Here is a 14,963-nt window from a genome sequence, read left to right as displayed (position 1 = left end):
GGCCGCAATATGATGCATATCTCGATACAGTGAGCTTTCGATTCGAGATGATTCAATGCAATATATTTCAAAATCGATATGATACGATTCAGTAAAAAGTAAAGGTTAAATCATGGTTGTGATACTAAAAGTGTTAAACCACTTCTTGTGCAAAGTTAATATAAAATACAAACATTTTAATCATCAAAACAGTGAACGTGTCCAATGTGTTGCAAAAAAAAAAAAAGTTTCCTTCCTCTGATCAAGCAACAAAACTGTAGCTGTAACAAAATAATTTAGTAAAATATGCCTAAAAAATACTCTTGGCGATATATCAATACAGCAGCACATGATATTGATACTGTATCATCACATTAAGCATTATTATCCCGGTCAGAGGGTTGTTAAAACTCATTGCTGAGTATGTAAACCTTTAAATGTTTTATTTTAGATCATAATTAAGTGTAAAAGTGACATTTGAGCTAATGGCTTATCAAGTTTTTATTCTGTGATTCCATAGAAATAGAAAAGGTAAAACCATACTTTAGAACATTCTCCACAGATACGTTTTATGCTGTACTGTGGACAATTATTAGCCAGGCTGGTGCCACCTAGTGCCTCCTACGATTAATTTCTGTCCAACGACTAGGTCAGGAATCAGAATACACTAGATGGTTCTCAAAAACCCCGGAATTGCGAGTTCGGGCACCAGCCAATCAGCGAAGAGCCATACATTCTGTGTTGGCAACGATTCCAGAGATCGAGGATTTAAAGCCGGAATAAAGAGAATGTTTGGTGAATTTTATCAAGGGGAAAGACGTTATTGCCCTTCTTCCTACAGGATTTGGGAAAAGCTTAATATATCCCCGTTATCAGCTTATTAAATACCAAATAGCAGCGATTGGTTAAATAAAAAAAGTACCTGCCTACCATCGAGCGAACGAATCCTAATGCTGCGAGGTCAAACGGTTTCCACCAAAATGAAACCGGCTCATGAATCAGGCTAGACGACGATAGCCAAAGAACCAACATTTCCATGGAAACAAGCAGGAAGAGTCCGGTTTGTGGAGATGCAAGCCCACTCAGAGTAAAGACATCAGTTTGTATGTTTTTTTAGTGCCGTCAAAACAAGTCTGTTATCTAGTAAAAAAAAAGTTACATACTGTGACTTCAAAGAGAAACCTACCCTTATTTTGCTTTTTTTTTTTTTAGGTTTCATTAAAAATTGCAATAATTTAATGATATATTGTACTGCCCTTTATATATTTTTAAATTAAAGCGTACATCTGATATAAATTTTTGAGGCATCTTCATAAAAAAGATACACATTTTATTTGGCATACATGGTCCCCCCAACAGTATTTTGCATAGGCCCCCACAAAGCTCGAAACGGCCCTGTTCCCAATGACATTCCAGTGTCATGATTGCGTTAATGTAATAACTGCACCGGACACAGCCATTCATTATTTCTTTTGTGACGTTTCAATGCTTCCATACAGTGTTACCATCTCAGACTACAAGGGAATAGAACAGGCCTTAAGAGCAGTTTACAGTGGTCTGGTGTGGAATGGGTCAGCTTGGGTTGGATTATGTTGCCAAAAGTGGGTCAAAAATAGCCAAAAGTGCAAATTATATACCAATTAAGACTTCATTTGATTGCATACTTCCTGTGGCTAATATTTCTCATACTTTTACTTCAATTACGTGACAGTTTGTGGGAAAAAAGTTGACAAGAAAAGTACAAAAGTACTGAAAGTATCGATGAAAATCCCAGAATCTTTCTACCTGTTATGAATTTAGGGACAATTTACACAATTTGCTTTTTTTCCTGAGAGGTTAAATCTTAATTTCACAAAATAAGACATTGTAATTTATGTTTATCAGTCTAATCATAACTAATGTGTAATTTAGTTTTGGCCCTTGTTGACATTATGGTTGCTATCGGTAACCGTTACGGAATTACCTCTACGTATGTTTTATCTGCTGTCCAAAAATAAAAAGAAAAAAGAAAAAGAAAAGAACATTTAAGCAAGTTTTTCATAATCTTAAAGATGCACTGCGGAACTTTTCTTGTTTTTGCTTTTCCTGGAATGTTCCACGGTATGACATTAAACATATCCATCTAGTATTTATTCATTACGGGTGTTTCTGTTGCTTAAAAATTCTGTGACTAGGCGCGACTCTTCACAGATCTGAAACGTAATTTTGTGTAGTGCTGTACCTGCTTGTGTCTCGTGATAGATTTAAGGTTTAATCTATATTGCGGAACATTCTAGACAAAGCAATGACAATTCCATGGAGAAAAGCAGGTGAGATGTTACGTAGTGCGTCTTTAAATGTCAGGTTTTTTTAAAAATTAGGTTTGAGGATTCTTGGAATGACTGAAGCTTATTATAAAGTATGTACCTTTTTTGCCTGGGAAAAAAATACTAAAGTTAATTTAGCATTTGGAAAAACAGAATTGCTTCATACCTATTGCATAGAAACCAAAATATTATTGTCCCTCAATGACATCACTGTCGACATAGCTCTATTTCTCTGGCCTATACTGCCCTCTGCTGGCGTCTCTGTAGTACCACACCACCAATGAAAACTGCTCTTACATTTTATCTCGCCTTCGCACATGCACCAGACTCACCAAAATATTTCTGGAATACTTAGGCCAACATTTTTGAAAGTCTACTTGAAGAACTGTTCTGGGGATAAGCTTTTTCTTTTTTTTTTTACTCATTTGAGAGGTAGTGTCCAATGAATGAACCAGCTTCTGCTCTGTACAAAGCTAATGGATGTTTCTAATAGTACTTTAGCAGCAGCGTTTCTCAAGCTGTGGTTCGGGCCCTCTGTACGTTTTATAGTGGTATTTGCTAGAATTAATTTTATAGTATATGTGTTACATGAAATAACTGTCTTGATATGTCCAATAGGCTTTACAATAACTCATCTGTTGTGATCACATTTGGCCCTACAAATTAGAAAATCATTACATGAGAACATTTTCCATCACATTATATTATATCAGCAGATGCCACTACAATATAATCATTATATTTTATGGTATTGTTAATGTAATATGATTTAAAATTACGTAACATGGCATAAGATTACATAAAATGTATTTATCTTTAGTAACATGGCATAACAAAACATTACATTTCATTATCCTTAGTAAAATGTGATAACAAAACATGTCATTGCAAGTGTCTAGTAACATGCCATAGGAACACATTACATTACCTTATTACATCACACTGAATTTAATTATTACTAATACAATGTCTTAGCAATGCATTACATTATCATGACATAAATTTATCTCTAGAAAGAGTTCAAAACATTACATTACCTTATTACATTAATCTTTTCTCCAGTAACATGTCAAAGCATTACATTACCTTATTACATTGCATTACATTTAATTACTTCAGGTATACTTCATTATTCTCTCATAAGCTTGGGGACCTATTTTCAGATCAGTTTGGTCCAGACCACCTTAGCTGGAGGATTACCTGTAATAACATATCATACCAAAACATTACATTACCTTATCACATAGTGTTACATTTAGTTATATTTAGTACCATGCCATCGTAAGACATTACACTGTCTTATTACATTAGTTTATCTGTAATAACATTTCAAAGCATTACATTACCTTATTACAGTACAGTGAATTTAATTATCACTAATGACATGTCTTAGCAATGCATTACATGATCATAACATACATTTGTCTAGCAACATTTCAAAGCGTTACATTACCTTATTACATTGCATTACATTTAATTACTTAAGGTGTACTTCATTAATCTCATAAGAGAAATTCACTCTCCTGTCAGTAGCAGTACAGCGCTTGGGGACCTATTTTCAGATCAGGTTGGTCCAGACCACCTTAGCTGGAGGATTACCTGTAAAAATATACCAAAGCATTACATTACCTCATCACATAGTATTACATATAGTTATATTTAGTAACATGTCATAGTAACACATTACATTACCTTTTTACATGACATTACATTTAGTTATATGAAGTAAAATTTTACAAACATCTTCCATTACCTTGTAACATGACATGACATGACATTACCTTATTACATTACATTGCATTTAAAAATCTCTTGTCATAGCAGCGCTTTACAGGACCTTATTACACAGCATTACATTAAACTGTCTATAGTAACCAGAGGTGGGGACTTGCAAGTCGTGAGTTGGACTCGAGCCAGACTTGAGTCACTATTTTTAGGACTTGAGACTTGACTTGATAAAATAGACTCGACTTGAGACTCGACTTGAGAAGACTTTGTGTTCTAACCATAATGATTCACACTAAGATCTTGACAAGACATTTAAAAAACATCTACAACTCTTATATAAATACTCATATGTATGACTTTTTTTTAAGTACAGTTTAGCTTAAAATAAATATGAATTGCAAAAATGACTTGGACTTGACTTGAACTTAGGGGCCAGTGACTTGAGACTTGACTTGGACTTGCCTGTATTTGACCTGGGACTTGACTTGGACTTGAGGTGAAAGACTTGAGACTTACTTGAGACTTGCAAAACAAAGACTTGGTCCCACCTCTGATAGTAACATCACTCAGCATTACATTCCCTCATTACGTACAATAGCAGCACATTAAATTATCTCAAAAATTACATTACCTTATTACATTACATTACATTTATTATTGCTAATAACATGTCTTAGCAACACTTTATCACTTATCACATTATCTTATTACATAACAATAGATCAAAAGCAACCCAAAATAATTGAATTCAGTGTTGAGCGTGCGGCCCACAGTTTGAGAAACCCTGCTTTTTCTGTGTACGTACAGTAACTGTGTCCTGTTTAAAGGGGAGGTTTCCTAAAATCCACCTGGCTGTATTAATATTTTCAAAAGTCTAGAGTTTTGTGCTTTTTGTATAATTTGAATTAAAAGAATAGTGTATACTGGACTATAGGCTCATATAGCAGCACCGATGACTTTATTTCTCACAATATAGATGTCCACGGAGATGTGAAAATTATTTTATATTTTCAAATTCACTTTTTTAATTCACAAAATGTTAAAATGCACTGATGTGTTGATTTCACAGTGTAATAACCGTGCTTTTATTTCTCTAACACTTTGGATGTTTTTGTTTTAATAAAATCTGTTACAAAATGTGTCCTTATCCCTGTGTCTTATTATTATGAGCAGCAGTACAAGTAGTACTAGTAGTAGAAGTAGTAGTAGCAATAGTATGTCAGTATGTAGTAGTAGTAGTACTAGTAGTCAATATGTAGTAGTAGTAGTCAGTAGTAGTAGTAGTAGTAGTCAGTAAGTAGTAGTAGTAGTAGTAGTAGTAGTCAGTATGTAGTAGTAGTAGTAGTAGTAGTAGTAGTAGTAGTAGTAGTAGTAGTAGTAGTAGTAGTAGTAGTAGTAGTAGTAGTAGTAGTAGTAGTCAGTAGTAGTAGTAGTAGTAGTAGTAGTAGTCAGTATGTAGTAGTAGTAGTAGTCTGTCAGTAGTAGTAGTAGAAGTAGTAGTAGTAGTAGTAGTAGTCTGTCAGTATTTACTAGAAGTAGTAGTAGTAGTCGGTCAGTATGCAGTAGAAGTAGTAGTCTCAGTATATATTATTATTAGTAGTAGTAGTACTAGTAGTATGTCAGTATGTAGTTGTAGTAGTAATAGCAGTCTGTCAGTAAGTAGTAGTAGTAGTAGTAGTAGTAGTCTGTCAGTATGTAGAAGAAGTAGTAGTAGTAGTAGTCGGTCAGTATGTAGTAGAAGTAGTAGTCTCAGTATATATTATTATTATTAGTAGTAGTACTAGTACTATGTCAGTATGTAGTTGTAGTAGTAATAGCAGTCTGCCAGTATTTAGTAGTAGTAGTAGTAGTAGTAGTAGTAGTAGTAGTAGTAGTAGTAGTAATAGCAGTTACGTAGTTATAGTTAATTTCCCATGTTACTCAGTGTAGGCCTTGTAGAAGACTGCCGTCTGGTGGTTGAAGTTTGAACTACAGGACTCTAGAAACAAGTGAAATGTTAATTAAAGGTGAAACTACACAATAAATAAAAAGAAGAAAATGCAAATCAGTAAGTAAATAGTAATGTGGTACTACTACTGGATTTCAGATCATAACGAGACAAGAATATTTAATACCGATGGGGAAGGCAATGGCTGAGTGACGGCTCTGGAGACACAGGATCAGGTGTGATTGTAATAATCTCTTTTTAAAAAACAGAGAGCAGGCTGCGTACAGTTAAGTGGATTCTCTTCTAACACAATCTAATGATTTTGTTGCATCATCTGGTAGGGATGGATTATAAAAGTCATTTAGATAAGAGTGATGATGACATGATGAAATATAATCACATGGAGATGGGGTGTTTTTGAATCATCAGGACCAATTACATCACATGGATCAGTGTCCTCATAATGATAGAGCTCTTCACAAAACTCTGTTTGTACATAGAAAACCCGGCGTACATGGAACCAGAGAAGAAGAACAAGTTTATATAAAGGGAAAACTATAACAGAAACGGGGTTTGGAATGGAATACTGCAAATGTAAACAGGCCTTTGTATTGCACTTTTCCAACCTTCGAGGCACGAAAAGCTTTTTACATCAGCAGACACTGGGGACAAGATGTGTTAAGTGCCTTGCCCAAGGACACAACAACAGTATTGATCTGTACGATGAATGATAAACCGGGATATATATGTGTGTGTGTGTGTTTGAGTGTGTGTATGTATGTATATATACATATATATATATATATATATATAACTTTAAATACATGATCTCAGGATCAAGCACCTGATCAGGTGAGTTTGACGTCATGGCGTCACAGCTCTTCACTGATTGGCCGGTGTGAGGTCTGCAACTTTCAGAGTTCTTGCAAACCGTCTAGTGTATTCTGATTCCTGACCTAGTCACTGGAGAGAAATAAAACTGACACCAGCCTGGCTAAGTAAAGGTGTATGGAGTTTAAAAACACAGTGGAGCCCTCCCTGCATTACCTGTATTGCTTTTAGTTTGGAAGATCTCAGCCTAAATACGCAGGGTTTGTGTGTTAAAAATGTGTGAATGAAACAAAACACAACTCCAGGTCTGTTTTCGATGAGGAAACAACATTTTAACATAAGTCAGAAAAAAGGTGTAATACTGACCCTTTAATGTTCAGTTTCATTATGTTAACCAAAAAAAAAAATGATTAGAACGTAGATCCATGCTTTGTTACATTTTAGTCTTTTCATCATATAAACACAATAACCTTGATCTTCTTATTTTTTCCTCTGACGTGACAAATCTGGGGCTATAGTTACAACCAAACACAGTCCAGGATCAAACCCGAGGCGTCCTATTTGTGGAAAGTGGATTATTTAAACCTGAGCTGTGAAACGTCCTTGCTCAGGTCTGTCCAGGGGAGCAGACGTCATGGTTACGAGGAGGGGGGCTTTGTTTAATCCAGGATCTGATCTTCATGGGGGCGGACAGAACTATAAAACTCCAGTGGGTCCGGTCAGCAGTGAGTGAGTGAGAGGCCGAGATGGACTGTGTGCGACCCAGAGACGTGCTCCTGCTTCTGGGCATGATGTTTGTCTGCAGCGTGGAGACCTCCATGGCTGGTATGGATGAGAACATGAAGAGAGGGGCTACTCTTACTACTACTACTACTACTATTAGTACTACAACTACTCATACTGACACTGCTACCACTGCAGCTTCATTATAATTGATGTAGCTTCCTCCACTACTACTAGTGCTCCGTCTTCTACTATTACTACTGTTTACTACTACTTACTACTAGGACTTGTATCCCACTACTACAACCACTATTGCTGTTAAGCTTCACCTCCTCCTCCTCCTACTACTACTACTTACTACTAGGACTACTATACCACCACTGCAAATATAACAACTGCTACTACTATCACTACTACTAGTACTACTACTACTCATACTGACACTGCTACCACTGCTGCTACTGCATTTATTATAACTGTTGCAGCTTCCTCCACCACTACTTGTGCTCCTTGTTCTAGTACTAATACTACTACTACTACTACTACTACTACTACTACTACTACTACCACCACCACCACTATTACCAACTACTACCTACTACTACTTGCTACTACTATTACTACTATTACCACCACCACTACTACTACTACTACCACCACCTACCACTACTACTACTACTACTACTACCACCACCTACCAACTACTACTACTACTACTACTACTACTACCACCACCACTATTACCAACTACTACCTACTACTACTTGCTACTACTATTACTACTATTACCACCACCACTACTACTACTACTACCACCACCTACCACTACTACTACTACTACTACTACCACCACCACTATTACCAACTACTACCTACTACTACTTGCTACTACTATTACTACTACCACCTACCTCTACTACTACTACTACTACTACTACTACTACTACTACTACTACCACCACCACTATTACCACTACTACCTACTACTACTATTGCTCTTACCAGTACACGTCCTGGGATGATTGAGTCTGTGCTTCTTGCAGGTGGGTGTAGGGAGTGCTCTCTGCACAGATACCCTTTCCTCGCTGCCCCCGTGTACCAGTGCAGGGGCTGCTGTTACTCCAAAGCCTTCCCCACCCCTCACTCCACCCTCAGGACCATGGCCCAGCCCAAACCCATCACGTCCCAGGCGTGCTGCTGTGTGGCAAGCGACTCCCACGAGGTGAGAGCCAGATCCTCGTGGACATAGACTGTACATTTAAGTGGACACGGTGAACCTAACAGACTAACAGCTTTACGAACAGGAAGAATGAGAATGGTTTTAAAATGTTCGTTTTAACCATCTCTACATGATCCTGGGGTTTTTATATTACTATTTTATTTGGGTGCCTTCTTTCCCAGATGACTCCCACTACTGTTAGCATCAGGTTTGAGTACTGCACCCACGAAACTAAAGTACAATTTGGAAGGTGAACAGTGGCCTGTGCTCTTGTGTGTGGAGCTCTCCGTCGGTCCTTTCCTGCGGTCACCTCCGAGCCTGTCCCGACAGTGAGTCCTGGTTCAGTTCTGGCTTAGTCCTCCTCTTCAGTCCTGGAATCAGTCCTAGGTTAGTCTTGGGTTAGTCCTGGTTTAGTCTTGGTTCAGTCTGTGGCGTAAGCGTGGCAAAAGTTTCATATTATCTCAGGTTAACGGGTGGGTGCAAGCGGGTGCGGGTCTCCAAAAATGGACCTGTGCTCTGTGCGCTGTGGACTCTGCGCTGTAGGGCTCTGTTAAGGAATAAATTAATCTTTGGTTTGTTACATAAAGAAGGAGGAAAATAACATAAGGACGACAGCAGCAATAAGTTTTAAGAAGGATGCAAAAAGGGTTGTAACTGTCCTGTCTGAGAAAAGTGTATAAAGTGTGAGGTGAGGGGTTTTATAGCCTTAGAGCGTGTATCATGCCAGACCTCATGTAAAACCTCCAGAATTCCCTCTCTGAGCTGAAGAGGCTGCACTAGCACTGACTCATGGCTGCAGGTGCTGGGGTTTAGGTAGTGACCGTTCAGATCAGTAACAGTATTTTCCGTGTTTTACTGTTTTGGTTTTGTGCAGGTGGATGTCTGGGTGGGTGGATTCACTGCCAGAGTGAAGAATCAGACCTCCTGTCACTGTGGAATCTGCAAATATCAGAAACTGTCCAGCGGCTAGCCCCACACGTGTTCTCAAAGTCTGTCTGTCTCAAAGTCATCTCAGACCTGTGATTTTATGCACTCTTCTTACTTATTTATTTTAATTTAACATCATTGTTTTTGTTGAAGCTTTCACTGTTTCTGTTGTATGTGCCTGTATTTCCCATTACACCCTTCAATAGTTTGGTTACTGAAAACTCTTCTTTCTGTTACACACATTTTTGTCATAAAAACGGGCGTGTTAAAGGTGTATTGTGTAATTTTTCTGGAGGAGGGTCCGTCAAATGCAGATTTCATTGCTTTGTCAGTATGACATTAAAACTTTCTATCTTATATGATTCATTTTTGTAAGTATTTTTGAGCTATAAAACCACCCATAATTGAATAAATGTAAAGGTAGAGCTGTTTAATGTGGAACATTCAAGGCAGAGCAATAACATATCCATAGAAACAAGCACGTGACAGAGCCCCGACTAAAAAGTGACTGGTCTATCAAAACATAAACTTACACACTTTCCATTTGGATAAAAAACTTGCTTTAGTTTGTCAATTTTACGTGAAACTAGGCTACATGCAGTGTTCATAATAAAAATAAAAATATAATATCAGATTCCTAGCAACGATTGATACTTTGCAGTGATATCATGGTGAGGGTGTACTGCGTGTATGTCTACGGTGGCACGTTCAGCAGTTACCATGGTGACACAAGACACACATAAACCAAACATTAAAAGTCCTATATTATGCAAAATTGACTCTTGTGAGCTTTAAGTCATGTTAGAATGTTGTTATCTCCTCAAAAACAGACCGTATTTTTCAGACTTCACAGCAAAATCTGGAGGGTTAAAATTTTAGGGTAAAATATTTCAGAGTTGTTTTTAACACCAAAACTGTTATTTTAACTATTTGAAAGTTAAATGGGGGTTTGAGTTGGAGTTATTTGTCAGAGTTGATGTGATTGAGGTTAATTCAACTTCCTCTAGTGTTAATTCAACTTTTCTTAGTGTTAATTTGGCACCTCCCATTCACCACTTCAAACTCCTGTGAGAGAAGACCAGTTTGAACCAGTTTTGTTCATAATTTCATCTTAAATGAATTAAAATAAAGTAAAAATTAAACAAAACACCTCTGTGTGTTGTTTAGCTAAATCAGAATAACTCCACAAAGTGTTATCTGTTTACTCTCAAAACATTAATATAACTCTTGATTTCAGGGTTAAACAGGAACTTTGGTCCAGTGTTACTTAATTAACATTTCCAAAAATGTTAAATTAACTCTGGAACAGATTGGACTCATATAAACTCTGAGAAAATGTTAAAGTTGATTCTGTGAGAGTCAATTTTAACACTCTATTTTTTGCTGTGTTTTTGAGAGAAAATTTATTTGATTAAATCAGAGACCAGGAATCGACATTTCATCTTGAAAGGCAAGTTATAGTAATAATAATAGAAGAGAGAACAGAAGTTACGGTGCAATCGACTGACATGATCCCAGAGGACAGAGGCTCTTTCTGCAGGAGACATGTGCAGTAGAGCAAAGTGGCAGTGGTACAGGAGTAACAGGAGTACTAGACAAAGACGGAGGTTTGCATAGGGACGGTGGGGACATGTCACAACCGATATTTGGGGAAACCAAAATAGTCCCTACCAATATTTGCCATTTTATTTTAATAAACAAAAATATAAATTTATTCTGTTATTTTCCCAAACAATAGTATTAATTTAACATGTTTTAGTTCACATTTTGTTTATTAGACGTTCTGAGATGTATTCAGTGATATGACGACAGGGTTACACCTGCCGCTGTTTCATTGGCTGCAACAGAGTGATGTCATTAGTCGGCAGGTGAAGTGGCAGGACAGGGCCAGCACCTGAAGATGGCGGCTTAAGCAGTTGTGAGTGAAGACGCTGCCCATCAAACTTTGAAAAACTTTTCAAAAGGAACTTACTTGATTTCATCTTCAATTAAACTTGCCTTAAAATGAGTTGCCACAGAAAAAGAGTGACTGTCATCACAAGTGCACCTCCCAAACAGAGCCCTACTCGTGCAATGTAAGCAGCCGAACACTACTGACAATATTCCATGGAAAATTGTTTGGACATGACCTCACAAATATCTCATCACCAACAAGCAAAGGGAAATCTGCTACAAACTTCTACATCGCTGTTATCCGCTAAAGAATTATCTCAGAAGAACAATGGACACAAACTGTACATTTTTCCAACTGAAACATGAAACCACCTCTCACTTATTTTGGACCTGCCCAGACTCTGTGTATTTTTGGAAAGAATTCATAAAACATGTGGGGGAGGGGGGCCACCAAAGCTGTGATCAAACCTACGCCCTTGGTAATAGATACTGGCACACAAGTCTAGAGCGCCCTCTCGCGGCTGTCAGTGTGAAATAGGGATGGGCATTCGATGAAATTTTCTTAATCGATCGTCGGAAGAATTAACGATCGATTATCGATGAATAATTAACGTTATTATATTAAAATTATCATCATTATTATTACTATCTGCACTACTAATCTGCATAAATAAATTCAACTTTAAACCATAACGACTCTAGAGCCACATCAATCCGTTTGAGATTATAATGTGTTTAATTCAGTTTTGCGCAACTCTCACAGAAACAAAACTTAAAACAGCGTCGCTAATTTGCATAAACTCAGCGAAGATAAAACTACAGCTCTTGTGTCGCTGATGCGGTTCAATTTCTGTTGGATTAAAAGACATGATTCAGGTGAATACAGGTTAGTGTGACCATATTTGCGTTTGTCAAAACCAGGACACCGTACGGGGGGAGGGAGGTGGTTCCTCATCATCGACATTGCGCTACTCTCACCTGGTAAAGCTTTTTCCCACTGGACACAGAAACATATGTGCTGCTTTGTACACTGTGCACATGGACTCACACTTGTCCCGAACGCAAAGGAAAGCGTGGAATTTCTTGTACAAGTCATTGTTAAATACACTTTTGTGCTTCGGTACGCTGCAGACTGACAGAATGTTTGTGTTTGCTCGCAGAGAGACACATGTACGGACCCCTGTTTGGTCACGCTAAATACATTTGGTTTGTCGATTAAAATTAACGTAATCAATGAAATTCTTAATGATCAATTATCGATTAATCGATTAATCATCCCCATCCCCAGTGTGAAAGTCGCACCGGAGCATAAGTCTCAGGACCACCCAAACCATGAAAAACTTGTGACTTATACTCTAAAAAATACTGTACCTGGAGCTGTGTTTTGTTTCATTCACACGTTTGAATAATCCTTTATTATTAGTCAGTAGTTTTCAAGTTAACAGCTCCTTTTTGTTTAGTGGAAATTGGCAATTCCAGGGCTGAAATTATCCAAATGATTCTAGTGAAGGTGTGTAGAGTTTAAAAACACAGTGGAGCCCTTCGTGTATTACCACATGACATCACATGGTGGAACGGTTTTCTGTTTGAGAGGCTTGTGTGTTAAACATGTGTGAATGAAACAAAACACAACTCCAGGTCTGTTTGTGATGAGGAAACAACATTATAACATAGATCAGAACATAGTGTAATATTAGACACTGCTGAACATTCCACTATAGACATATATGTAGAACACCCCTAGCTTAATGTCACTGCAAAGCTTTCATGCAGTTTTAACAGCAGGGTTCTTACCTCAGTTGCCTGTATGACCAGCGGGGGGCGCCCTGGCCTCGCTGTTTGCCTGGTCTCTGGCTCTGTGCTCGGTGCAGTATTGAGTGGCCCCCTGATTATCACTGTGTCATTAGTTTTAGAGCACTTATCGAGCGGAGGGGCCGAGGGGCTGAGCTGCTCGGGGCTGGAGGAGTGAAGCAGATGGAAAAATAAACGAGAAGATGGAGAGAGAGAGTGAGAAAAAGAACTGTATGAACTCTGAATGGAGGACGGCGTTACAGGTTAGACTAGTCATTTCACTAGAACCAGTGTTGGGAAGGTGACTTTTAAAATGTATTCCCCTACAGATTACAGATTACATCCCCCAAAATGTAGTTTGTAACCGAATCCATTAAATTACTTAAAGTGAGTAACGTAATCTGAATACTTTGGATTTCTTGATTTGCTGTAGACGAGGAAATCTTCACATGAGATGTTTTGTCTGATAAAAGAAAATAGAAAAGTCCAGACTTTACTTAACCAAATAAAAAATATTATTCATAGAAGAGGAGGAAACACGGTCCTTTGTCGGTGCAGAACGTTTTGTCGAGGTTTTGTCGGGGAGAAAACTTACAGCAAACATACAGCACTTCCGAATCACACTGCTAGAGATCGAACATTTATGTAAATAATGTGGTATTATATAACTTAGAATGAGGGTTACTCATCTGTTTGTCCCCATGGAGACGCTATTGTCCTGCCTAAAATCATCTTCAAACTGATGTATTTTGCTTTTATTCAATTACAGAATATTTCTAAAGGATTCTTACTGTGACCAGGGTCTCCTCTCCACAGATCTGGCCTGTAAGTTAACCTATGTTGTGTGTAATACAGTAAAAGTAAAAAGCAAATGGTACAAATAATGTCTACGTATTTTGCTGTGTCATAGTTTGGTTTGCAGAACGATCCCAAAGAGAACAGTGTCGTGGTGCGGGGAGCGGCCACATTGATCAGGGCCTCTCATTAAGTGCGTCCAGCCGCTGGAGTATTGACTGCACTGAGAGGAAACAGATTGGTCCCAAACAGCCGCTGACACACAATCTGAGGCCCCGGGGAGCGCCCCAGACCCTCCCCGTCCTCGCACCAATCACAGCAGAAGTACAGCGTCACCATGGCGATCAGAAGCACATCCGAGTGCAGCACAGGAGTCGAAAAATGGCTGAATGAAAGTGTTAAAAGGTCATGTGTAGGTCATAAAGTATATAGGTGAGATAAGACTGGTTGAATATGGGAATTGTGCAACGATTTTAAACCTTCTAATTTGCATGGTAATACGTATCTTATTTAATTATTTTACACGTTTAAATAGATTATTTAAAAGCCATCTGGCTATAATTTAAGCCTAGATATTGTATTTCATAATGCATTTGTGTAACCATCTGTTCCAGGTTGATGTACATGGCGCTCTTAGGAACAATATTTTCACAGACCATTAAACAGCAGCATGTAGCCTATAACTTTGTACACAACTCACTGCACATCAGCCGGAGCAGAAGCACTGAGTTCAGCCAACAGCGGTAAAGACAAAGGAGCACTCAGCATGGCGTGCAGCCCCTCAAGACCGGCCTGGGGGTCCCGTCCTTGGTCTTGTGCCATCCTCCGAGCGGGTGGTTAGATA

The 14,963-nt window shown here is 38.2% G+C and overlaps 1 protein-coding gene across 1 annotated transcript; it reads left to right on the top strand.

The window, feature by feature from the left end:
• Positions 1 to 7,517: 7,517 nt before the first annotated feature.
• On the top strand, positions 7,518 to 9,683 carry LOC110156402 (glycoprotein hormones alpha chain-like). Its single transcript, XM_020920605.2, has 3 exons — positions 7,518 to 7,596; positions 8,538 to 8,716; positions 9,588 to 9,683. The coding sequence occupies exons 1-3, from the start codon at positions 7,518 to 7,520 to the stop codon at positions 9,681 to 9,683; spliced, it is 354 nt and encodes a 117-aa protein (XP_020776264.1).
• The last annotated feature ends 5,280 nt before the right edge of the window (positions 9,684 to 14,963 follow it).

This window comes from Boleophthalmus pectinirostris, unplaced genomic scaffold, assembly GCF_026225935.1.
Source record: "Boleophthalmus pectinirostris isolate CB_2022bp ecotype Guang Dong unplaced genomic scaffold, ASM2622593v1 HiC_scaffold_10, whole genome shotgun sequence".
In the NCBI taxonomy this organism is placed as follows: Eukaryota; Metazoa; Chordata; class Actinopteri; order Gobiiformes; family Gobiidae; genus Boleophthalmus; species Boleophthalmus pectinirostris.
Note: the sequence above shows the minus strand (reverse complement) of the source record. Positions and strands in the feature narration are given on the sequence as shown.

What these genes read in the sequence shown, in the direction of transcription:
- LOC110156402 (XM_020920605.2), top strand. Translation starts at nt 7,518, where the DNA reads ATGGACTGTGTGCGACCCAGAGACGTGCTCCTGCTTCTGGGCATGATG. An exon ending in CGTGGAGACCTCCATGGCTG is followed by an intron (nt 7,597 to 8,537) that starts GTATGGATGAGA and finishes TGCTTCTTGCAG; the next exon opens with GTGGGTGTAGGGAGTGCTCT. An exon ending in TGGCAAGCGACTCCCACGAG is followed by an intron (nt 8,717 to 9,587) that starts GTGAGAGCCAGA and finishes GGTTTTGTGCAG; the next exon opens with GTGGATGTCTGGGTGGGTGG.